This window comes from Trachypithecus francoisi, unplaced genomic scaffold (assembly GCF_009764315.1).
Source record: "Trachypithecus francoisi isolate TF-2019V2 unplaced genomic scaffold, Tfra_2.0 Lachesis_group5, whole genome shotgun sequence".
NCBI lineage: Eukaryota > Metazoa > Chordata > Mammalia > Primates > Cercopithecidae > Trachypithecus > Trachypithecus francoisi.
In genome coordinates, this window is record NW_022681470.1 from 7,983,942 (window position 1) to 8,009,552 (window position 25,611).

Here is a 25,611-nt window from a genome sequence, read left to right on the forward strand (position 1 = left end):
AATAGCAGGTGAAAGTAGACAACCTGGTCTTGTCCCTGATTTTTAATGGAAATAGTTCTTTTTAACAATTTTTTATTTTATTTTATTTTTTGAGGCAGAGTCTTGCTCTTGTCACCCAGATTGGGGTGCAGTGGCACAATCTCGGCCCACTGTAACCTCTGCTTCCCAGATTCAAGTGATCCTCCTGCCTCAGCCTCCCGAGTAGCTGGGATTATAGACACAAGCCACCATGCCCAGCTAATTTTTGTATTTTTAGTAGAGATGGGGTTTCAACAGGTTGCCCAGGCTGGTCTCGATCTCTTGACCTCGTGATCCGCCCACCTTGGCGTCCCAAAGTGCTGGGATTACAGGCGTGAGCCACTGTGTCCGGCCAGAAATAGTTCTAAAGCTTCCCCTTTATGCCCCAGGCTGACTTCACCTTGAGGTGTTTGATTCTTCAAGGACATATTTATGTTATTCAGAGTTTTTTCTTCAAAAATTAAATAATTTGTTAGCATTTTGAGGAAATCGTGTATTTTTTTCTCCACACATGCGTATGATTTTTAAATACACATATATTAAAATGTGCAAGGCAATACACATATGATCATCCTAGCCTTCCAGGAATAACCCCCACTTCCCCACGGCCCTTCTGATGTTTGCTAACTGTGTTTAGTCTTTTTTTCACTGCTATTCCTCAATAAGTTGGCCTATCGTATTCTCACTTAAATAATCTTTGTTGGTTTGGTAGCCGTGTTAATGTTATTTGCCAGCTATTTGCACATATTGAATAGTTTGTGTTGGGGAGAGAGTAGGGTTGTGTTTCAAGCTAGACAATATTTCATTTATGAAGTAGGATGGACAGCGTGTCTTGTTCTACTATTTACTACTCTAATTCGCGGTCTCTTCCTCCACCTTGGTCTTATTGATAGACATCTTCCTGCAAATATGATTTGTCAGCCTGATTTCTCATGCAGGCATCCTTCCTGATGTAAAAAAATAGTAAGCTATATTAAGGGGAGTGTCTAATACCAGTTGGTGTACCAAGGTCCATTACTGCAAACAGTTTGAGCTAACACTTCCCAAGGGTATGGTTTCACCTTGGAGAAGTATATTGAGGTAACACCTCCTAAGGGTACGGTGTCACCTTGGAGAAGGAGACTTTGCTTGCTTTTTCTGAGATGTGTCTTCATGAGCATCTTCTCTGCCTTTTTCCATACCCATCCATTTGGCAGATCTTCTGTATATTTTGTGGTTTGAGTTTTCGATACCTCTAATTTTAACTGAAGATAAATGAAAGATGATGCATATTTGTTCCTTGTTGCTTTGGAATGATTTTTGAGAGAAGGGGGTGAATGTCCCCTTTGTCACACCACTTTAAAACATTAAACCTCTTCCTATTGCTTTTGATTACTTAACTGTGTTTCACAGGAAACAAATATAACCTCCAAAAGTCTGAGTTCACCGATTAGCTGGGAAGTGGAAATGCTAATGACGGCTGGTGTAATTCAAGGAACGATGGCACAGGATTTTCAGAGCTTCTAACAGTTTTTTCCCATCCACCTACCCTCGAGTTCTCCCACCTACTATCCACAGTCACTTCTCTTTTTACCGTACTTTTTTTTTGGCTTTGTTTTTTTTTACCTTTCTGGCTTTTAGTTGGATTGGATTGACCTTCAGTTGATATGGTTTTTTTTCTTATTCCTTCTTTAATTCTTTTTGTTCTTTAATGAATAATGCTAACTTTTTAATTTATATTTACTTTCATATTTTTGTAACAAAGTCCAAACATATTCATTATCACCATCTTCTCCCTGTTCTGTTTTTGGACAAGGTATCACCCTATCACCCAGGCTGGAGTACAGTGGTGTGATCACAATTCACTGCAGCCTCCACTTCCTGGGCCCAAGTCATCCTCCCACCTCAGCCTCCCGAGTAGCTAGGACCACAGGCAAGTGCTACCACACCTGGCTATTACAATTTTCTTTTTTCCTTGTAGAGATGGGGTTTCCCTAAGCTGTCCAGGCTTGTCTCCTGGGTTCAAGGCCTTGGCCTGCCAAAGTGCTGGGATCACAGATGTGAGACACCACACCTGGCCACTTTTTTTTTTTGAAAGAGATAGGGTCTTTCTATGTCTTTTCATAACACTTAAAGCTCACATAGTGCTTATATGTAGGGTGAGCAGAGTTTGTCTGGGTGTGGTATCAATTTATGGAGATTTTCCAGGTGTGACAGCCTCATTTTTACTCTCAATGGTATTCTGGTTTGAGAATGTTATTTGCCATCCTACTTAAATATTATATTGCCTGACATTATTTTACATCACTTGTCTCCCTCATTAGAACGTAAGTTCCACGAGGATAGGACATTTTTTTGTTTGTCCGCGACTCCCAAAGCCTGCACCCGTTTCTGGCACACATTAACCACTCTATAAACATTTGCTGAACTGAATGAATGAAGAGAGTAGTGCACGCCCCTTCGCATGTTTGAATTATTCCCTGAATTTCTCCCACCCAAGTTGTTACTATCTAAAATTTTAGTGCCCTTTGTAAACATGAAAAATTAGCTGTAATTGTTACTTTTACATTCTAGGGTTGATTTTATTTTACCAGTTTCTATGGTTTCTGTGATTTCCTAAATCCCAGGCCTTCAAGTTGTTTGCATCTTTTTCCTTGCTGAAATGTGCCCCGCGGCAGACGCTTCAGTGAGGCTTTGGGCGTAGTTACCTCCTGTACCTTTCGTATGTCTGAAAATCTCTCTCTCCCCTTCCATGTGAATGATGTTTCAGGTGGGTCTAATGGTCTCAATTCACTGCTTTCCTTCCACAATTTAAAGACGTTACTTCTTTTTTTTCATTTTTATTTTTATTTTATTATTATTATTTTTGAGACAAGAGTCTCGCTCTGTGGCCCAGGCTGGAGTGCAGTGGCCGGATCTCAGCTCACTGCAAGCTCCGCCTCCCGGGTTCCCGCCATTCTCCTGCCTCAGCCTCCCGAGTAGCTGGGACTACAGGCGCCGCCACCTCGCCCAGCTAGTTTTTTTGTATTTTAAGTAGAGACGGGGTTTCACCGTGTTAGCCAGGATGGTCTCGATCTCCTGACCTCGTGATCCGCCTGCCTCGGCCTCCCGAAGTGCTGGGCTTATAGGTGTGAGCCTCCATGCCCAGCCAAGACGTTACTATTTTCTAACATACATTGTGGCTGAGGACAAATCTACTTCCAGGATAACTGTCGTTTCATTGTGAGTGACGTGTCCTTTCTTTCTGTCTTTTTTTTTTTTTTGATACAGAGTCTCGCTCAGTCGTCCAGGCTGGAGTGCAAGGGCACCATCTCAGCTCACTGCAACCTCTGCCTCCCTGGTTCAAGAGATTCTCCTGCTTCAGCCTGCCGAGTAACTGGGATTACAGGCGCCCACCACCACACCCGGCTAATTTTTGAGAGACAAGGTTTCACCATGTTGGCCATGCTGGTCTTGAACTCCTGACCTCAGGTGATCCACTCGCCTCGGCCGCCCAAAGTGCTAGGATTACAGGTGTGAGCCACCACACCTGGCCAACGTGTCCTTTCTTTCAATAGGTTTTCAAATTTTCTCTTTACCTAGCTGGAGATTCACTTTGACCTTTCTTGGTGCAAATGTATTTATATATCTGCCTGGCACTTGATACGTGTTAAGCAGAGGATATGTCTCTTTTCAATTCTAGAAAATTCTCAGCCATTTTTTTTTCTTCAAGCCATGATTTGGCTTTTCTACTCTTTTCTTTAGTTTCTCCATATGGATTGCCTCTTTAACTGGAGTCTCTCAGTTTATCCTGTATCTCTTTTAACTTCTCTTACACATTTACAAATATTTTCTCTCTCTGCTGCGTGATCTCACTGAATTGATTGGTGCTACCTTCCAAATCATTTGTCACTTAATTCGTGCCAATCTAGAATTCATTCAGCTTCTATTTTATTTTTTCTGTCTCAATGATTATATACTTCAGGTTCCTTTGCAGATTTTTTTTTTTTTTTTTTTTTGAGACCGGGTCTTGTTCTGTTGCCCAGGCTAGAGTGCAGTGGCACGATCTTGGATCATTGCAACCTCCACCTCCTGGGTTCAAGCAATTCTCCTGCCTCAGCCTCGCGAGTAGCTGGGATTACAGGTGCCTGCCACCATGCCCGGCTAATTTTTGTATTTTTGTTTAGTAGAGATGGGGTTTCACTATCTTGGCTGGGCTGCTCTTGAACTCGTGACCTCATAATCCACTTGCCTCACCTTCCCAGAGTGCTGGGATTATAGGCGTGAGCCACCACGCCTGGCCTACAGATTCTAATTATTATTTAAGTTTTGCCCTGTTGTTTGCATTTTAAAGGTGAATTCATTTTGCTGTTTATTGAGTTGTTTTCTTCTTTCTCCTTGAGAATTTTCCTCCTGTGCTTTGGATGTGTTTTGCAGAGGTGTCTTGAGAGAGTGCTCACATTCTTTTTCCTCTTCTCTCTCTGTATCTGGTCATTTTCCATTGCATCCACCCATTTCTAGTCCAGAACCCGGCTTTCTTGGTGGCACTGAGCTGTGTGTCAGTGACATTAGAGACACTGCAGGTACAGTCATGGCTTAGAAGTTAGCTGGCCCAGTGCAGTCTGCTTTCTCCTGCTACAATGTGTCTGGCTGGCTAGTGTTTGCCATATCCTGTGGCCTCGTCTGCAGCTGTTTTCAGTGAATTCTCACTGGTAGGTAAGCCCCACATCTCTGGTAGTGATCCTGGCTTGGTTTCCCTCTACAAACGGGGCATGATCACTTGTCTTTACTCCATAGAGATTCCTCTTGTTCATGCACTCTCTTGCAACCCCCACCTCCGACCCTCCATCTATACTTTTGAAAATATATTTCATCTTATTTTTTACTTGGAAACAGGAAAAATCCGAAGTCTTAACTCACAGCACCGTGTTTCTTGAACGACAGAAAAGTCTTCCAAGCGTGGAGCTACCGAAATGTCTTCATTATAATTATCTGTATTGAACCTCCCTTTTCTACTTCCTTAACACTATCCTTAGTTTTTACCACTACCCTTTTTCAGCAAACAAGGGACCTCATTCCATTTTCAACCTGCTTGTACCCAGAAGCATCTGGCCTGGTTAACACTCCTATTGTGCCTTCATCAGTAAATATGTAGTGAGTCTGTCACACACTAGGAGACAGGGAGACCAGTGACAAGAGATATCCTGGAACAAATGCTTTCTAAACTCAGATACAATTATTAGTGAACCCATGAGATGCTGAGAATGTTTCAAGCTGAGGGAAAACATGCGGAAAGACATATAGATGAGAGGAAATTAGTCTAGAGGTATTTTAGTTTGGCTGGAGGCTGGAATTCAAGAGAGCTTAAGTCAAGACACTAAACTCAAAAGGTAAGTAGGCACCACTTAGGACTCTGTCAGCCACATTAAAGACTTAGATAATATTTTGAGGCCACATATCTTAGCGTATGTGGCCACTAAAATGCTTCAAGTAGGAAATTCAGATGAGCAGATTTGTATTTTAGAAAAAGGTAGATTCAAATTTTAAAAATATGTTGCAGGGCAAATCTTGGAAGATGAGAACAATGAGTAGGTTAATAAAGAAATTAATGAGGGTTCTGAACTAGGACTTTAATAGAAAAGACAGAGACAAATGTATGCATTTGTGATAAGTAACATGTCAAAAGACGAACTTGGGTTTCTGAATGAACAGCGGTGGCTTTGTTCACTGAGATAGATAATACACCAGGACGAGCAGGCATGGAGGGAGAAGAGGACAAGCTGAGTTTCAATTCACACATGAGGAATTTTAAGGCATGGTGAGGCATCCGATTGAAAACGACCAGAAGGTCTTTGGGAGATCAGGGAAGAGATCCTAGTTCAAGCCACAAAGGAACAAATATTTTATCAGAATTTCTTACTTAGGTGTCACTGATGGGCTTTAAGTTCTTAAGTCCCTGAAACTGTAGGCACATTTATTTCTTTTCTTTTTGTGCAGGTGAACAGGCGGCATGCCTAACTTACTTTCCCTCCTTCTCTTATTCCCCACCCCATGTTAAATACGACAGCTGTATCTTGCAAGTATCTTTATTCTTTTATTATTCATTTTATTTTCATATAAATTAACATCCTAGAAAAATTGAAATAGAAACACTAAATACAGTATTGCACATAGCGACCTTTGTTAAATGCCGTATTATTTCATTGGAGAATGGTAATATACACACGGGAGGAACTGAAGGGGACAGGAAGACTACAAAACAACAGGAGAAAAACCACTACTGTGTCTTTGCACTTAAACTACAAACTAAAAAGTAAGAGACCATACTTTACATAAATACAAACAATTATGATTTAGAACATTGTTTTTCTTAAGTTGCTTTCCATAATTGGTTTGCAAGAGCAATAAATTCTCCCCTTTATCCATAACTGTAACTTGCAATGAAGATCATTAGAAGTAGTGGAAAAAAAAACCAAAACCCAGCTCATACAAAACCATCACGTTTTGCATTATGAGCTGACTCAAGTCCTTGTATGACTTCAGTAAAAAAATGACCATCTTCTTTCACAAATATATAGCTATGGAGAGCAACCCAAGAGTTTGGAAAGCACTGATTATAAATGGTACTCAAATTTTAAAATAGAAAATTTACATGTAGACATGGAACTGGTACAAACAATTCACTAGAAATAACATTTTACCCATATGTCTAAATGCTGTGATGTGGACTGGTTGTCAGTAGAAAGGAAAGTGTTTTTGCTGTGATGAGGAACATTCTCACAACAGTGAATTTTAGTTAATGTTTAGCATGTTCAGAATTAGTGCAGATACTGCCTCTTATACATGCCGTTTTGGTCTACCGGTATAATACCATAAACTTTTACAAAAAGAAAAGGTGTCAAATTCTCCACTGGTCTAGTACTTTTGTATTTTTATATGAATATACAGTAAAATTTAACAATTAGTGAACTGTCTAGAAAACAAAAAGATTATGCAAGAGGTCAAGAAGAAACATGAGCAGAGTGACGGTAGTTTCCTTCCCACCCTCAGGGCAGCTGAATTTTGTGAAAGTCGTTGCAGTGACTCATTTTCATTCTGCTTTTCATTGTTCAAGTTTTCATGCTTATCTTTGCTTTCTGAAAACAAATACACCAGATAAAAGTTATAGTTAGAAAGAACTTTTAAAAATGGGAGGAGTTTAGAGTAGCCTAAAAAGGACCTTTTTATTTGGATCAAATTCTGTGGGACAAGGTTAAAGGTCTACCAATCCATAAAGGAAAAAAATATAAGTGGGATCTGTGTTATCTTTGACCACTTTTTTCAAGACAAATCGCCAAATTCTTTTGAGAAAAAAAAGTTTTAAAAATTTCACTTCTAACCAATACGAAAGAGTGTCAAACCCACCATTCTCATCCTCAATCCTACATGCAAATACATACATGTGAAAACTGGAGTAGCTGCTTCACTTCATGGTAAATGTTCTCTGATCATCTTCTGTACTTACAATAGCAGGATTGAGGTTAACTAATAAGCAACCATTCCTCCTCATTCAATACAATTACAAGATTGAATCATCAGACAGAGCAGAAAATAAGCTGAACTATCATACAGTAGTTATCATTAGATAAGATCATTTTGATACAGAGAAACTGAAGGGATCATTGCTTCTAAATGAAGATATAATTCCTAACTTAAAAAAATGGGCTATTTCATCATATCCCAACTTGGGATATGATTTTAATGTCTTTTCCCTTTAGACTACATTAGACTAATTCAATTTAGAACGGTCCTACCTTAAGGCTTAACTCAACTTTTCATTTAAAACAGCATCATTTACCTACACTGTGGTACCAAGTGATAATCCTCAAAACAGTCAACAAAACATCCTCAGTATCACAGGAAAAGTCTTGTCATTTTATCCAAGCCCTTCCCTCCCAGGGTGGACAAGCTGGCATTTTGTTTTAAAGCGGGGAATGGGTCAGCACGAAACTTAAATGAGCTTGTTAAACTCCGTCTCTGGACTGACCACTGTCCAGCAGCCAACCCTGCCGGGCCATCTGTGGATATAAACGGGGTCTGGGCACCCTGGGCACCCTGCACAAAGCGTCACACTGCTCTTGGCACTTCCTAGCAAGTTTCAGATCCCAGTGGAGCTAATCCAACTATAATGATCATTCGTGGCTCAAATACAGCCTGTGCCGTGATCTGTGTGTAATAAAGAAAGTGAAAGGTGGTCTCCCCACCCTGCCCCTGCCAACGTGCACATATCCACATAAATGCACACCCTCAGTAGATTCAGTAGATTTATCTTAACTTTTTTTTTTTTTTTTGAGACAAAGTCTCACTCTGTCGCCAGGCTGGAGTGCAGTGACACAATCTCGGCTCATTGCAACCTCTACCTCCCAGGTTCAAGCGATTCCTCTGCCTCAGCTTCCCGAGTAGCTGGGATTACAGGCACATACCACCATGCCCGGCTAATTTTTTGTATTTTAGTAGAGACAGGGTTTCATCATGTTGGGCAGGATGGCCTTGATCTCCTGACCTCATGACCCGCCCACCTCGGCCTCCCAAAGTGCTGGAATTACAGGCGTGAGCCACCACCCCCAGCCTAATTCTTAAGTTTTGAATAATGAATATCAAGACTCCTAGCCTTCTGGGCCTGATTAAAGGCATAAGAAAAAGGAGATTCTTGAAGTCAGAAGCTCCTTATTTATGCACACTTAGTAGAAAAATAATTAAAATTTTATGAGTTTGTATATATTATGAAAATAGGATTTTAAAAGCCAAAGAAAATAACAAGTTAAAAATCAGTAAAGTGAAATACTTACAATTCCAGAGTCATGTCTTGGTTTTATTTTATAAAGTGATTTTCCCTTCTTCTGTCTACACACCTCCTCGGCTTCTTTTACTCTGATGGGAAGAAGACACATGTATTTAAGCAAAACCTACTTAGATCGCCTCATTCTACCTTATAGTAAGTGAGTAAACCTCAACTCAATAAAGATTTGAATTATTGCAGAAAATAATATAATACATAGAAGAATGTTATCTGACATTTGAATTGAAAGCCTAAACTGCTACAGCTACAGAGGCTCATGTATCTAGGAGTTCTTAACTTGGAATCATAGTATGATTGAATGGAGTAATACATAAACACATCAGAATTTCTATGCAGAGTGTGTATGCATTTCATCCTATATAAAAGGAATCTTATACACAAGTAAATAATGAAATACCCCTCATTGTCAGCTGACAGTATGAGATTGATTCTGTTACATAAACAGGATTGGCACCATGATATAAGTTAGAAGCATTAGAATAATTAAAGAGTATCACGGCCAGGGCACAGTGGCTCATGCCTGTAGTCCCAGCACTTTAGGATGCCAAGGCGGGTGAACTGCTTGAGCCCAGGAGTTCGAGACCAGCACGGGCAACAGAGTGAGTCCCTGACTCCACAAAAAATATAAAAACTTAGCCGGGCATGGTGGTGCATGCCCTGCAGTGAGCTGTGATCAGCGCCTCTGTACTCTAGCCTGGGCAACAGTGAGACTCTCTCCCCCGCCTCCCTCCACCAAAAAAACCAGTGTCACATAAAAATTTACATGACGGCTGGGCACAGCAGCCTATAATCCCAGCACTTTGGGAGGCTGAGGAGGGCGGATCACGAGGTCAGGAGATCAAGACCATCCTGGCTAACATGGTGAAACCCCGTCTCTACTAAAAAAAAAATACAAAAAAATTAGCTGGGCATGGTGGTGGGCACCTGTCGTCCCAGCTACTCGGGAGACCGAGGCAGGAGAATGGCATGAACCCAGGAGGTGGAGCTTGCAGTGAGCTGAGATCGCACCACTGCACTCCAGCCTGGGCAACAGAGCGAGACTCCGTCTCAAAAAAAAAAAAAAATGTACATGCCATGCTTACTTAAAATTTTCTCAGATTAACTTCCTATACCACACACACTCAAGCATAAAAATCACTTGCAATAAATACTTGAGCCGTCTCTAAAAACTGAGCGTCATCTAGCATGGGAACCAATCATTTAATTGACGACAAAACAGAGAGTGAGCAGTAATAACATTTTGATGTTAATCATATTTCTCCTTAAGCATATATGACAAGGAAAATAACACTGAACTGACCAGAGGTATAGTTAAAAGAAGATGCTATTTGGAGCGAAGTCCTGTATGAATTTCTGGCTCTGCTCTTTGACACTGGTAGTGTTCTTGTACCCCTGAACCTCACTATTCCCTCAAAGAGTGAAAAGCCTTCATTATATATTAAATTATCTTCATTATCACTGCACAGAGTTGCAAGGACTGAGTAAAATTTTATTTAAAAAGTTCTCTATGTACTGTAAAAGGCTATACAATTTATTATTGTTTTAATTAAACAAATAGAAATCTATAAACTGGGTTTTTTTTTTTAAATAAAAAAGAGAGCTATGACAAGGAAGATAATCTATCAGGTAAAACTTATTTTTTATTACTGTGATTTTTCCTTGGGAATTAAAAATGAATTATTTCTGGAGAAACCAAAAAAGCTATGCCTTGATCTTAATAAAATGCATTTCATATAGACATCACAGCCTAATTTCCTGAAAGAAGTGAATTATAAATATATTTCTTGATCCCTGTGGCAAAAGATCTAATGACAGAATTCATCTCCTTTACAACTAAATCAATTCCTCTTTTTAAACAATAGAATGAAACAAACAACTCAGTATTGCAGCTGTAAGATTGATGTTATAGTTTATATTAAAGCATGACAAATGAAAGTAATTCCTTTCAGATATGAAATGCCTGCCTGGTTGATATTGTTAGTAATTCCAGAAAACGATGACAACTTAGAAGATACTTCATTGTTACCACTTTTATTACTTTTCACTCAAGTCATAAATTGTCTTTAATCCTTCCTCTAAACATTTGAAGATAAAAATATTTTCTTTATAACAAACTAAGGATTGCAGCGTCCTCATCTTCCTCTGAAACAGCTACCAGTAAATTTAAGTTGAAGTATTTGGATAGGGAATTAAGGAAACTGTTTTTTTTTTTTTTTTTTTTTTTTCCAGTACTTAGCCAAAATCCAGTGGATCTCCTCTTACATTTACTTGGAGCTTTTTAAAGCATTTCGTGGCTTTCAAATAAAATGTACTTTACAAGTATTTAGATCCTCAAAGCATCTTAATTTTCTCCCAATCCTATTTATTTTGTTCCCAAAACACATTTTTGTAAGGATCACAAGAAGCTGAGTCTAATATAAACATTTTAAATTTTACACAAAAACATCCCGTCATTCCTTGTGGCAGAGACCACAAAAATTGAGGGGAATGTACGTCAGAGGCCTCAAGAGATCTTTCAGCTCATCCATTCATTTTTCAGTCATTTCTGAAGCATTAACTCCAGGTCCAGCACTAGGCACAGCTCAATATTACAGGCACAATGATCTAGTAGGATATGTCTACTATATCAATGTCTACTTGGAGGAAGACACTCATGAGCAACTAAATGGCAATGTTGCATTAAGAGCAACCACCTAGGTTCCTATAAGGTACAACTGTGTCCTGGAGGAGGATCCTGGGTGGGTAGGCAGGGGTTACGGAGATCTTTCTGGAGCAAGCTGACTGCCGAGCCTTAATCGTTCATACTTCTCTTGGAAAAGGAAAATGGATTGAAAATGGATTGAACACGAAAGAATAACATATAAAGGTTGAGTAAGAGTCAAGAAACACGAAACTGAGCTTCAAGAACTATGAACAGTTCTCCCTTCTGCTGCCATAGGATTCCTGTATGCAGGCAAAAGTTCCGATTGGTTTTCCGGTTTATGCCTCGGTTTCTTATGTGTGTGATTAGGATGAGTCAGTCACCTCACCCTAAGCGCCTCTGGTTATGCACACAAAAATGGCCTGGGCAGCTGGTAAACTGAGTCCCAGAGCCTTGAATATAGTTCCTCTTCTAAATTCGGAGCGGGAGATTCATGGTGAATTTGTTAAAATGCAGCTCTCCAGGCCAATTCTTAGCTATTCTGATTTAGTCATTCTGGGATGCTTTCAGAAGCAGCACCCAGCAGAACCCGGTGTAGCTGGCCTGTAAGGACCACCCTGAGAAACGATGCCCTGGAACTGAGGCATTCACACTCCCTGAAGCCCCAGTGGTGCTGCCAGACAGACCCCCAGAACAACGGCACTTCCTCAGTCCCCGCTGTTGTACCCGATCGCAAACCCAAACCACATCAACGTGCTCCCTAGTCTCACTCCTCCTAAGCTTCCTAGCAAATGTTGCTGCTTTCAAAAGCCAATTTTATTTCAACAAAGCTCTGACAACAAGACATTTTTCCACACTTTCGGCAGGAAAAAAGAATGCGTCCCTCGAGGTCGAATGTGTTGCCAGAGTTGGCAGAAATAAGAAAAATAATGAGGGAGACGTCAGTATAAAGACAGCCTGAGCCAGCTGCCAACATTCGCATCTTCCTACTTGGGCTCTCCATTTGGTTTACGGCGGCAGATTTCATCAGCTGCCATTCTGAGTCTATTGAGTAACTGTTTGTACGTGGTCCATCCTCTTTCTCTCCTGCCTCACTCCTCATTCAGTGATGCCCAACATTTCCTAAACTAAGTAGAAAAAAGATGTTTGTGTCACAACTAGACCTGAAAGGCTTTAAGTGAAAAGGCATGGTGGAGATAACATTTCAAACAATAACTTAAAATGACCAATATGTCCTGTTTGGGAAGGAGGAGAAAGTGAAAAGAGGGACAATACCTCATTTGTAGAATGAGAAAGCAATCACCATGAAGAGGGAAGTGTATACTGAGACAGGAGACAAGAGCAGGGCTGAAGAAGATGGTCAAAAGGCTTCCAAACTGTCCGCACTACAGTTTAACTTCTAAGCCTGGTGGGGGTCTATGGATGCTGTCCAGAGACACAGCCCTGTGCATGATTCATGAAGATACATATATACACATATGTATGTGTGTGTGTATATATATACGTGTGTGTATATATATATTTTAGTGGAGGCATTCACACAAAGGGGGACTGACAGGGCATTTGTGAATCAAGATTTCACCCTATACGAGAACTAAAAAGGGAAGTAAAAATTTTAAGATGACATCTGTGATAGGCTTGTTTTAACAGTTGCAACTTCTAATTAGCAACCCAGATAACAGAAGGAAAACATGAGCAAAATGATAATGAAAAGAAACTTCATTCATCATTTTTAGTGACTTTGGGAAAAAAATCAAACAACAACACAGAGACTAGAAAACAGGAAATGTAGCATTATCTTTTAGATGGAAGAGATGGATACTAAATGGTAGATAATGTCTATAAAACTTGATGTTTATTTTAATATTTTACTATATCTTTTATTGTCTATGAAACTTCAGAAACAAAACTATGCTGAATAAATTTCAAAGGCAAGTCCTCACCCCTTACATGGAGGACCAAGAGTCATGAAATAACATGAGGCATTCTGTATCTTTTAAGGGAGAATTTAATTATGGGAAATAACCAAAGAGCATATGGAATCAGGTTTGGCAAACAGAGGTGACCAACATGAGTAAAATAAATTCATCTCGAAGCAAACTTTCCTCGTAGCAACGCTCAGAAACAGTGAGATTATTCAATGAATGTGTAATTCCCAGATAACGGAAACTTGCCCCTTTACGGACCTATCTTTCTATAACCAATTTGGAATACTCTTTCTTGAAACAAATTCAACTTTTCGCTCTCTTAAAGAAATGGAAGGCCTGGTGTGGTGGCTCACGCCTGTAATCCTAGCACTTTGGGAGGCCAAGGAGGGTGGATCATGAGGTCAGGAGTTTGAGACCAGCCTGGCCAACATGGTGAAACCCCGTCTCTACTAAAAATACAAAAATTAGCCGGGTGTGGTGGTGGGTGCCTGTAATCCCAGCTACTCGGGAGGCTGAGGCAGGAGAATTGCTTGAATCCGGGAGGCAGAGGTTGCAGAGAGCCGAGATCATGCCACTGCACTCCAGCTTGGGCAACAGAATGGGACTCTGTCTCAAAAACAAAAACAAACAAACAAAAGAAATGGAATGATTTAACTTTTAGTTGATGGCCCACGTTCATCATTGGACACGTCACTGTTGTAATGTGCTTTAATACAGGGCCACCCTGCTAAGGACTAAGGCCTCCTGAGATATGTAAGGCAGCCTGCCCAGGCCCTAATCCAACACTGTACTTTGCTGGCTTTGTTTGCACTTTTTATGTCTTCTGTTTCTTCTTAAGATGATAGGCTGTGATCACTTCTCAATAGAGCCAGCATGCCTACCTTAAGCAGAAACTCTATCTCCTTTTCACAATCTCTGTCTTCTCTAGAGAAAGCCAGATAACTAAGTTAAACGGTGCCTCAAATTAGAGCAGTAACACTCCGAGTTTGTTTCTAACAAAACGAACGGAGTTCCTGGACTTGCAGGCAGTAATTTTAGTTGTCGCAGGCTTCTCCCCAGCCCCCAGCTCCATATACTTCAGTGTTCACAGTAGCGTCTAGAAGGTTAGGGAAGCCCCAAAGTCTGACTTATAGACAGGCAGCGAATCACGGCTCCACATTTCAAAGAATATATGATTCTAAGATATTGTATCATCCAATCGGCTTATTCAGCAGGTTCCCATAAAGATAGAGTAATGCTGGAATGAATATAAAACCTGAAATTCAAGCTTATCAAGGTAAAAATGTGTGATACTGTTAGTTGGTAGGGACAGAGTTGCGATGCTACAGAGAACTACCTCTGGGAGGTGGGAAGCATTTGGTGAGGAATGTGACTATAAAGTTATTTCTCAGTTGAAACTGTTTTCTAGGTCTTGGGCAAAAAGGACCATGTGAAAATAAAACATCTTTAATTAGTAAAACTTAAGCTCAAATTTACCTTTAAAAACATCTTTACACTAAATTTATTTTCCAAAAATAAAGTTGTAAATCGAACTGACAGAGAAGCTCAATAAATTTTGAAACATCTATACGAATTTTTATTCCTTACAAGTAAACATTCTAAGTGGTAACAGTTTCACTTGGTTAGGGCGTTAAGCATAAAAGTTCTTATGCAAAGAAAAACTTGAGTCTAGGGAAATTAGAATATTTTTAAAGTTTGTAATATCAGAGAGGAATATGTGAGAGAATAAAAATTACTTTTTATCACAGAATTTGTTAAAACTCGTTTTACATTCCTATTATTTTTATTGTGGTATTTTTCAAAACCAAAGAAAAGTTTCTCCCATTTTGGCCTCACTCTAACTGGGCTCATTTACACTAAGGGTTATTTTAAACAATGACAGTGGCTTCTCATTTCTCTCCTAATAAAGATGTATTTTTCTCTACACTCTCCCTACCTAACCCCAGACCCGTTTATTGTCAGGCAAACATATACACAAAGTTCAGTGTGATTAAGTTTAAAACCAGTTTGTGAGATGAAGAAGGGAGATGCACTCTGGCACAGATACAGAGAAAAGAAACCAGACATCCCTGCAGCCCGCTCTGCAGGCAGAATATCTTCACCCACCTTTCAGACCGAACGCCAAACTGGCCACAGTCTTATCAAGGAAACAGACATGCTTTCATCACTCAATCGAATGAGAAAGGGAGCCACTTTTCTGCCACTAAACATTAATAACCTGGTTTAAATAAGTATCTGTGGCAGACGGTTTCATTTCCTGCTGGCTGCAGTTTGGCTTGCTGGAAGTAGCCCCTGCTCACCAGTGGAATCTCCCAGCCTAGGAGAGGTTAAGTGCAACGTGGAGCTGCGATGTCACAGGTCTGAGGTCCTGATAGAGCAGAGATGGATCTGCTAACAGTAAACTAAAAGCAGATATAATGATCATTACTACCAGTTCACAATGCTCTTTACTAAAACATAACACCATTGGGTCTGCTAACAAATTTAAAGTTTTTTACCCAAAAGTAGAGGGAGAGAAAAAAAGAGACACACACACACACACACACACACACACCCCGAGGGAAGGCATAAGGAGGGGAGTGTGTGGGGAGGAGAGACAGAGGTGGTGAAGATTGTAGACAAAGGCTGATTAGAAGAGTCAACTTAGGAGCTGTCGGTCTTTCTCTCCAGGTAAAGACAAAACTCTTAGATGTCTTGTGGAATTAAGGTGATCTGGGGAAGTTTATTTGATGTCTGTTGGAATTAAAGGTGATTTGGGGAAGTTTATTCCTAGCTCTCTGTTCTCTCTTTTATAACCTCAGTGACTTAAAATATACTCGTACAGAACCACAAAACCCGAGATATACTGGAAACAATCAACCCCAAGTCACTTATCATTATCTCAAGTAAAAAAAACTTACAAGGCTTCCTCAGGCACCTATTTATAAATTTCATCACTGAGAATCTCTGACTTTCTCAGAGAAAACACTGCGCTTGCACCCCAAATGATTAGGAATCACAACTTGAATGAGCACAAAGTAGTTCCTAACACAAAGCAAATCAAGCTTTAAGAACATCTTTGGGCCGGGCACGGTGGCTCACACCTGTAATCCCAGCACTTTGGGAGGCCGAGGCGGGTGGATCATGAGGTCAGGAGTTCGAGACCAGCCTGGCCAAGATGGTGAAACCCCGTCTACTAAAAAATACAAAAATTAGTCAGGCACAGTGGTGGGCGCCTGTAATCCCAGCTACTCTGGAGGCTGAGGCAGGAGAATCGCTCGAACCTGGGAGGCGGAGTCTGCAGTGAGCCAAGATCATGCCACTCCAGCCTGGGTGACACAGCAAGACTCTGTCTCAAAAAAAACAAAACAAAAAAAACCCATCTTTGAGCTGCTTCATGCAAGTGTCAGCCCTGGAGGGACTAAGTGGCTCAGTAATGGACAGTGCAGAAGTAAGACACCGTGCTGTGGGGTCCAGAGGGGTCTGCCCCAGCTCCCTGGGGGGCCGGGGCCAGCATGGATGCCTTACAGACATCGTACTCCCCTCCCTTCACAGTAACACATGCAGCAAGCCTGCCACTTTTATCAACAATAGGAGCTGAATTTTACAGAATATTCACAGTCCAAACTCTAGGACTCCTTGACAACTAGATAAGTATCTATACTTACATTCCAAAAACCACACATGTATTCCTCCCATGAACATAAAATTAATGCACAGATATTCTGTGTATCTGTGTTTCCTCAAACCATTTTTTTGTGGGGTATATGTGGGTGAAAACAGCTGAGAGGATCATTTACTCACAAGAAAACACATTCGACCAATCACATTAATTCCCTGTGGGCTGAATCTCTTTGATGACTGTCTAAGATTCTATAAGATGCAGAACATTGTGACACGTGGGTGAGCTCCCTCAGAAAGGAAGAACCTTCCCCCATAATTTTAGAATGGCTATAGATTAGTAATGATGGGTGTGGATGAATGCTGCTGTGCACTCATTTTAAAACCAACAAAACAAATAAATTGTACACACATACAAATCATCACATACATCTGCCTCTTTCTATGTCTAGTCACAAAAAGCCACCAATCCTCCTTTAAGTGGCAAATCTACTTGTTGCTTTCTAGTCTTTACTCTCCACCATGCTCATGACTCTGAAATGGTTTACTAGTCCCTAATCCCTAATTTTTAATTTTTATTTTTCAATGGAGTATCCCTCTGTCACCCGGGCTGGAGTACAGTGGCATGATTTCAGCTCACTACAACCTCTGCCTCCCGGGTTCAAGTGATTCTCGTGCCTCAGCCTCCCAAGTAGCTGGGATTACAGGTGCACCCCACCATGCCCAGTTAATTTTTGTGTTTTAAGTAGAGATGGGGTTTCACCATGTTGGTCAGGCTGGTCTCGAACTCCTGGCCTCAGGTGAGCTGCCCACCTCAGCCTCCCAAAATCCTGGGATTATAGGCGTGAGCCACCAGGCCTGGCCACTGGTCCCTAATTCTTGACAACTCGCTTATCCTTCAGTTTTCAGAGAACTTCGGAGTTCTCCAGCGATCTTTCTGGACATGTTTCCTTAATTGCTTCTGTTGCTCATTTATTAAGCTTCCTTTCAAATGTTATCCTTTCCCTCCAGGACTCTAATCTGGACTCCATAGTATCTGTAGGAATTTTCCACTTTGTAATTCTAACTACCACTTCTGCGGTGACGACTTTGAGCTCCAGTCCTCTAGCCTTGACCTTTCTCCTAAGCTCCAGGTTCTAGAGGACATTCTCCTCCCTCTCACGCACCTGGGCCTTGGTTAAGAGCATAACCAGTCAAAGCCATCCATCCAGTTCCTTGATAAACCTCTGAATCTTTTCTCTCCCTCTTCCCCACCCCTTCTATGCATACGCAAATAGTTAACAAGTTCTGTTAATTATTTTTCAGTAATGGCATTAAAATCTGTCTCAACCTTTCTAATTCCACTGTCCCTGTTTTTCAAGCTTCTCATGTCCCCCGAACCAGTGCCGTACCCTGCAGACTGGCCTCCACTTCTGAAATCTAATCCATCCTTTACAAACACAGGAATCATCTGAGCTACTTACTCATTTGCCAAGCAAAAATTGTTAAGTTCCTCAGCGAGGTCTGCGAGGCCATTTGCCGTCTGGCTCCACCTCACCTAATCTCCCCTTATTCTCTGCAATGTTCCCTGGGCTCCAGCAATACAGAAGCACCCCCAACTCCTATGGGACGTCTTTGCGAATCTGTTCCCCTGGGACTGCCTGTTCATTTTTCCTTTTCCTGTGCTCTCCCATGAGGCCTTTCGGGTTAAGCTCAAAATTAGCTTCCTATAGGAAACATGTCTGACCCTCCAGGCAAGCTTATTTACGTAATCCTCTAAGCTCTCACATACTTCCCCCCCCGCCCAGATTTTCAATTTCAGGATGACTTCTGACTATTTATCTGTCTCTTTACTGTGCTAAATAGTAAGATCCTTGAGTTGAGGAGTCATGTATAGTCATCTTTATATTTCCAGAGCATTACATTAAAGCTCATACAGGCAGGTATTCACTAGATGTTTAAAAATAGCTGACTAAATTAATGGATGATGATAACAGTAAAATGATGATTAAGCTTAAAAAATCACAGAGATAAAATTCTGGTAAACAGCTAGGCTTAGATCGAAATCTCTTGTTTTTTGCCTCCTTCTTCCGGTGAACCCTTCAATGACGTGTCTGCATGTCCAATTCACATTTTGAGTAAACTACTAAGGATTTTATTGGACTTGACCGTTGAGTTTACTGATTTGCTGCTATAATTTCATCTATAAATAACAATTTAGTTTGAATGAATGTACATAAAATTTAAAGTTACAAAATATTTAGGGCATTATGTTTTCTTCCATCTTATAGAAGAACTAATGTCTTCAATATATGACCATTAGGAGACTGTAAGGATTCAACAAGAAATCATGTCAACCTAGCCTCACTAACTCCCAGGTTAGGAGACATTCATGTAATATATTTTCATTCCAAAAAATCATTTAAAGAATCTCTCATGGGATGTCTGTGGACCAGATAGAGAAATGATGGCTACACGAGAGGGTACTTAGATGAATTTACAATGAACAAACATGCTCAAAGAAGATAACAGATTGACTTTATATACAGTTATGTTCCTTTTCTTAAAGAGTGTCTCATTGAGGAGGGTTGAAGCATAATCAACTGGTAAAATTTGTACAGATATTGTTTTCATCTGAGAACAGGGAAAGCTGTCCTAGTATTCATAGATACCCCAAAAAAGGCCTGGGTTGCTTTTTTATTTGAAGACAATGACTATTTACAGTGGGGCGGTGGTGTGCCAGAGACAGTGGGTACATCATGTGTACCATCTCATTTGACCACCTTGTGACCAAACGTGAGTGATGCCACCATCCTGTTTTAGAGATGAGCAGCCTGGGGATCGGAGAGGCTCTTGAGGTCACTCAATAGAAGAATGAAAAAGAGAACCCAGATGTGGTTAACTCCAGAGTCCACACTCTCCATATCACACTAGCACTAAAAAGAGGACAAAATCGTGGGCTTAAATGTCTAGTCATTATTACTATGAAAATGATATTCCTACAGTGGAAAGTAGATCTGAATAGATGACTTGCAATTTATTTCCCAAATTCAATATCCATTTCCCTTTAGAAAGCACCCACAGAATAAGCATCTTAAAAGCCACTGTAATGTAAGCATCCTTAAGGCAAAGAGTGCCCTTTCTCCCTCCATTCCACGCCCAGCACAGCAGCTGGCTCATCACATTAGCAGCTAACACTAAGACCTTACAATGGGTCAAAGGTGGAAGCAAGAGAGCTTACAGATACCATCTCCTTTAATTTTGCAATAATCCCCTAAGGTAGATACTGTTGTTATCCAACGTTTACAGATGATGCAACTGACACTTAAAATGGTCAAATTACCTGTTCAGGATCACACACTAATTTGTGGCCAACTTATAGTAGTTCAAGTCCAGACATACGTCATGTACTTCCAGAGCTTTTGCTTTCATCATTGCACTATTTTCTCTCACAATGCACATACATAGGAAGGATAAAAAGTGGGAATACAGGATGCAAGAAGGAAGGCAGGCAAACAACAAGGCAGGAATGCAGGTAAGTGGAGAGCTTGCAGTTTGAACTGTATGCACTTTTTTATTACCTGAGACCCAGAACAGTGGTTCTAAAACTTCACTGTGTGTAGGAATCACCTGAAAGACTTGTTAAAACACAGATTGTGGCTGGGTGCAGTGGCTCACGCCTGTAATCCCAGCACTTTGGGAGGCTGAGGTGAGTGGATCACAAGGTCAGGAGATTGAGACCATTCTGGCTAACAGAGTGAAATCCCATCTCTACCAAAAATACAAAACATTAGCCGGGCGTGGTGGCGGGCACCTGTAGTCCCAGCTGCTCGGCAGGCTGAGGCAGGAGAATGGCGGGAACCTGAGAGGCAGAGCTTGCAGTGAGCCGAGATTGTGCCACTGCACTCCAGCCTGGGCAACAGAGCAAGACATTGTCTCAAAAAAAATAAAACAACACAGATCGCTAGTTTCTACACCCATAATCGGTAGGCCCAGAGTGGGAGTTCAAGAACGTATAGTTCTAACAAGTCCCCAGGTGATGGCGACAGTGTTTGCCCAGGAGAACATTTTGAGAACCTCTGTTTGGAGGCAGCATAATGTAGCAAAAAGTTTGGGAAAATTAAGCAAACAAAAACAGTATTTACATTGTTTAATAAATATGTCATCATCAGTATCTTTTAAGTATTTTATTTACTTTCTTGCTTATGTCAATATATGCATTTATATTTAATACATGTTATATATGTTATATGTTTATGTTAATTATATTCATTTACATGTATTTTATTTATTATGTTTCTATTTACTTACAATAATTTGATTCTTTTCTTTTTTTTTGAGACAGAATTTTGCTCTGTCACCCAGGCAGGAGTGCAGTGGCATGATCTTGGCTCACTGGGGTTTAAGTGATTCTCGTACCTTAGCCTCCCAAGGAACTGGGATCACAGGCACCTGCCACCATGCCCGGCTAAGTTTTGTATTTTTAGTAGAGACGCTGTTTCACCATGTTTCCTAGGCTGGTCTCCAACTCCTGACCTCAGGTGATATGCCCGCCTTTGCCTTTCAAACTGTTGGTATCACAGGTGTGAGCCACCATGCTTGGCCTACAATCATTTGATTCTGAAAGACTGAATCTTTTACAACACTGAAGATAATACTTTAAAAGAGAAACTGGAAAAGTGGATGCATGTCTTTTAGCAAATACGGAGGTGAAGTTCTATTGAATAATTGGACAAATTTTGAACTCTTTTCAATCAAAAGTAGTCATGGAAACACAATGGGCTATAGTGTTCATCTTTCAAAAAGAAAAGCATGTAAGATTCATCTGGAGAAGACAAAAAAACCACCACATTCTCCTGATTCAAATTTCTAGGAGGAATTTTTGACATGATTGTCTAAATAAAGGATGTGAATTGCAGTCAGTACAAATCTGAAAATGTAGAAGACAGAGACATTTTTCAATGGCCAATTCTTTCCCCCTACACAAATCCTCAATAAAAACTGAGACGAAACTTCAACTTGGTGAAAGCATTTCTGAGGAGAGTAATGCTCACAAACACTTCAAGTATGTCATGTAGTTTTTTGGTGATCTAATCTCATACAAGGCTAAAAATGAAAAAATCTAGACGAAAGGACAGTTAGCATACTTCCTCTACAATCTTGTTGTTTTTTTTGGAGATGGAGTCTCACTCTGTCACCCAGGCTGGAGTGCAGTGGCATGATACCAGCTCACTGCACCTTCCGCCTCCCTGGTTCAAGAGATTCTTCTGCCTCAGTCTCCCGAGTAGCTGGAACTACAGGTGCATGCCACCACACCCAGCTAATATTTGTATTTTTAGTAGAGATGGGGTTTCACCATATCGGCCAGGCTGGTCTCGAACTCCTGACCTCATGATCCGCCCGCCTCAGCCTCCCAAAGTGCTGGGATTACAGGTGTGAGCCACCGCACCTGGCCTACAATCTTAAATCACAATCACAGGAGTCTCCAGTGAATAGCAGTCAGAGGTGGCTAGCATCTCAGACAAATCCTAGAACTGTGATGGTCTGTGTTGATAAGGAAGGAAAATACAATTGCTTGAGGCGGTAGATGAGGAACCAGCAAGGTTCACACTCCATTTTGTAAATAAAGAGCCTGAATTCTATTCTGTAAAATTTAGAGTATCTTTCTTTCTTATTCTTCCACAAGGAATTTAATACGGGATCTGAAAACAGATGAGAAATCTGAAAGGTACTATTAAGAGATTTTTTCAATGCTCAGATGATATGTTTAAGTCTCTGAAAATAGGAATATTTTTGTTCATATACATGTTAGGATTTTAAAGCTTCTAATCACATTGGCCATCACCAATGTTTTTAAATATCTGATTTAGAAAAAAAAGAGTTTGGTTTTCTTCTGCATCTTGTAGTAGAGATGATTGTAATTCCATGTCAGACTTGGATTTTCATGGTATTTACCAAAGCAGCTCACTTGATATGCCCTTCAGTCCTATAAGAATGATCATATTCTTTCTGTACATTCTGAGGATGTTTTAGGTTTCCTTAACAAAATAGTAAAACAACAATCACTGGTTCCGCAAATCTAACGATAGTAAATTAAAAAAAAAAATACTCCTGCCGTACATGATGGTCAAAGCTATTATAAAATTGTATTTGACAGCCAAACTCATCTTTTATTATCGGAGAATAGTGCTGTTTATTACATTTGACATTTTTCATGCAAACATCTTTTTACTATTTCCACCTGTGTTAAGATATTTTCTTAATCTTAGTGATTTCTTTTTTCAAATAGCTCAGAAAAGTTTTGTATTACAGCCAGTGAGATATAAAGTTAAGCTCTATTGGTTCTAACAACACCGGAGTTTTTGACACTTCTCTAGCCAGGATGATGAGTATGGATCATTTGTATTCTATTTTTTTTTAGTAAGACTTCTTTGGTCAGGCTATGGGGTGGGAGAACTTAAGGGCTATTAAACATAAAAATTAGTTTATAGAGAGTTTATGCAATTTCCTCCCTGTAAAATTCATAAAAGAGTACAACAAAGCTATTTGTATCATAATAATTTGGAATTATGCAAGAGGAAGAATGGCTTAATTAAGGAATAAGATGTGGGGAGATATAAGTCAGGAATGAATCAAGGAAACACACATATTAAGAGAGAACAAAGGTCACAATTTTTCCTTTACTAGATCATTTCTATCCAGTGACCGATACGCTGTTTATCACACCACCAAAAGTAAACACAAAAACAAATCCCTAATCCCCTTTCCCTCCTGCCAGCTTTCCTTTCCATCGTGACCCTTTACATATACAAACACCTCAAGAGCGTTACCTAGAGTCACTGCGCCAGCTTCCTGGGCTCCCAGTTATTCAGAAATCTGTCCTTAATCACTCAACAGAGACTGCTCGTGTGGCTATCACTCATTCACCCACCATCCCAAATCCAGAGGTCAGTTCTCAGTCCTCATCCTTCTCACTCTAGCACTAGCAGCAGTGTGCACGGTTCTTCCTTGATGTCCTCCTTCTTAAAGGCCTGACCTCACTTGGCCCACTAGGCTACATAGTCTGGCCCCAGTGCTCCCTGTTGGAATTCTTCTCTTACCTCTCAACTCTCACTCCTTCTGTTCCAGTCACTTTGGACACTTGAGTAAACATGCTCCTTCCTTGAGCTTTGCATGCGACGCTCGATCTGTCTGGAAGGTTCTTTCTTCAGATATCCACTAGCTTATCCCCTCACCTCCGAGTGCCTGCTTAGACATCACCTCTCAGAGGCACTGTCTGGCTAACTGAAATACAATGAACCACCTCCCCTAGCTGTCTTCTCTTTGCCCTGCTGTTTTTCCTTGGAGCTTCACTCTATATTTATCGATGGTCTGGACCTCCCTTCTATAACGTAAGCTCCACTAGGGCAGGAATTTGGTTTTATTCATAGCTCCACTGCCTGGTATAGAGTAGACACTTAGTAAGTACATACTGAAGGACCCCAGGGAAGTATGCAGACAAGTCGTACATTCGTAGTGAAGCACGCGGAAGTGGTGCTTACAGTTTGAAGAATGTGGAAGGTGGCAGGATGGGGAATGATTAGAGAGGAAAACGGAAATTGGAATGAAAATGCTCTTGACTTCCCATTCCCCTCATGCTTCCTAGGATTTGTCTCAGGATATCCATTCCTTAGAGAATCTACCTGAGGTTGGGGAACATTGATTTTGAAGTAGTCCAGCTTAGAGAATTTTTCCCAGAGCAGGAGGTGTGAAGGGTCTGGCCTGACGACCCTGGGAAGTGGTGAGAAGTGAGAGGTGGAATCTGTTGCATAAATCATAGTACCAGCGCTGGCACAGCTGAACTATCAGATGATGAAGCCCAGGGTGAGCGGCAAACTAAATGAATCAGAAATGTCCAAGAGACTCCAAAACAATGAACAGGACTAAGGATTTATGTCAGGGCAACAGAAAACCTGGTAGAATCTTCATAGTTAACCTTAAATATCAGATTTATTACATGAACAAACGATTGGATTTATCTGTGTGGTTCTAGACAGAGCAGAACGAGGGCTAGTGAATAAATGGTTCAGTCAGCCAGCCATTCATTCTATCATCCTTTACCCCAAATTCTTAGGGCTTAGATGGATTCTAGAATTCAGAACTCTTCCGCTGGGCATGGTGGCTCACGCCTGTGATTCCAGCACTTTGGGAGGCTGAGGCGGGCAAGTCACCTGAAGTCGGGAGTTTGCGACCAGCCTGACCAACATGGAGAAACCACATCTCTACTAAAAATACAAAATTAGCTGGGTATGGTGGCGCATGCCTGTAATCCCAGCTACTGGGGACGCTGAGGCAGGAGAATCACGTGAACCCGGGAGGCAGAGGTTGTGGTGAGCCAAGATCGTGCCATTGCGCTCCAGCCTGGGCAACAAGAGCGAAACTCCCTATCAAATTAAAAAAAAAAAAAAAAAGAATTCAGAACGTTTCTAATTTCAGACAGGAATATGGAGCATAACACTATCAAAAGAGTCTGACATGGAATAATCAAACACATTGATATTTCTGTAAGTATATAAACATTCACACTATAGAATGAGTAAAGACTATACACAGCCTCATGAAAGTTGAGTTTCGCTGACAGATAAATTTGCCACAAAAATACGAATAAG

At 40.7% G+C, this 25,611-nt stretch overlaps 1 protein-coding gene across 2 annotated transcripts in view; it reads right to left on the reverse strand.

The window, feature by feature from the left end:
• Nucleotides 1-6,050: 6,050 nt before the first annotated feature.
• Nucleotides 6,051-25,611, reverse strand: part of FMN2 (formin 2) — a 403,023-nt gene continuing 383,462 nt past the window's right edge. For both annotated transcript variants that reach the window (XM_033196220.1, XM_033196221.1), the window contains 2 exons: nt 8,805-8,886; nt 6,051-7,112 (listed from right to left, as the gene is read on the reverse strand). In XM_033196220.1, coding sequence (XP_033052111.1) covers nt 7,086-7,112; nt 8,805-8,886 — 109 coding nt within the window. In that variant the 3' untranslated portion in view covers nt 6,051-7,085. The remainder of the gene's footprint in view (nt 7,113-8,804; nt 8,887-25,611) is intronic.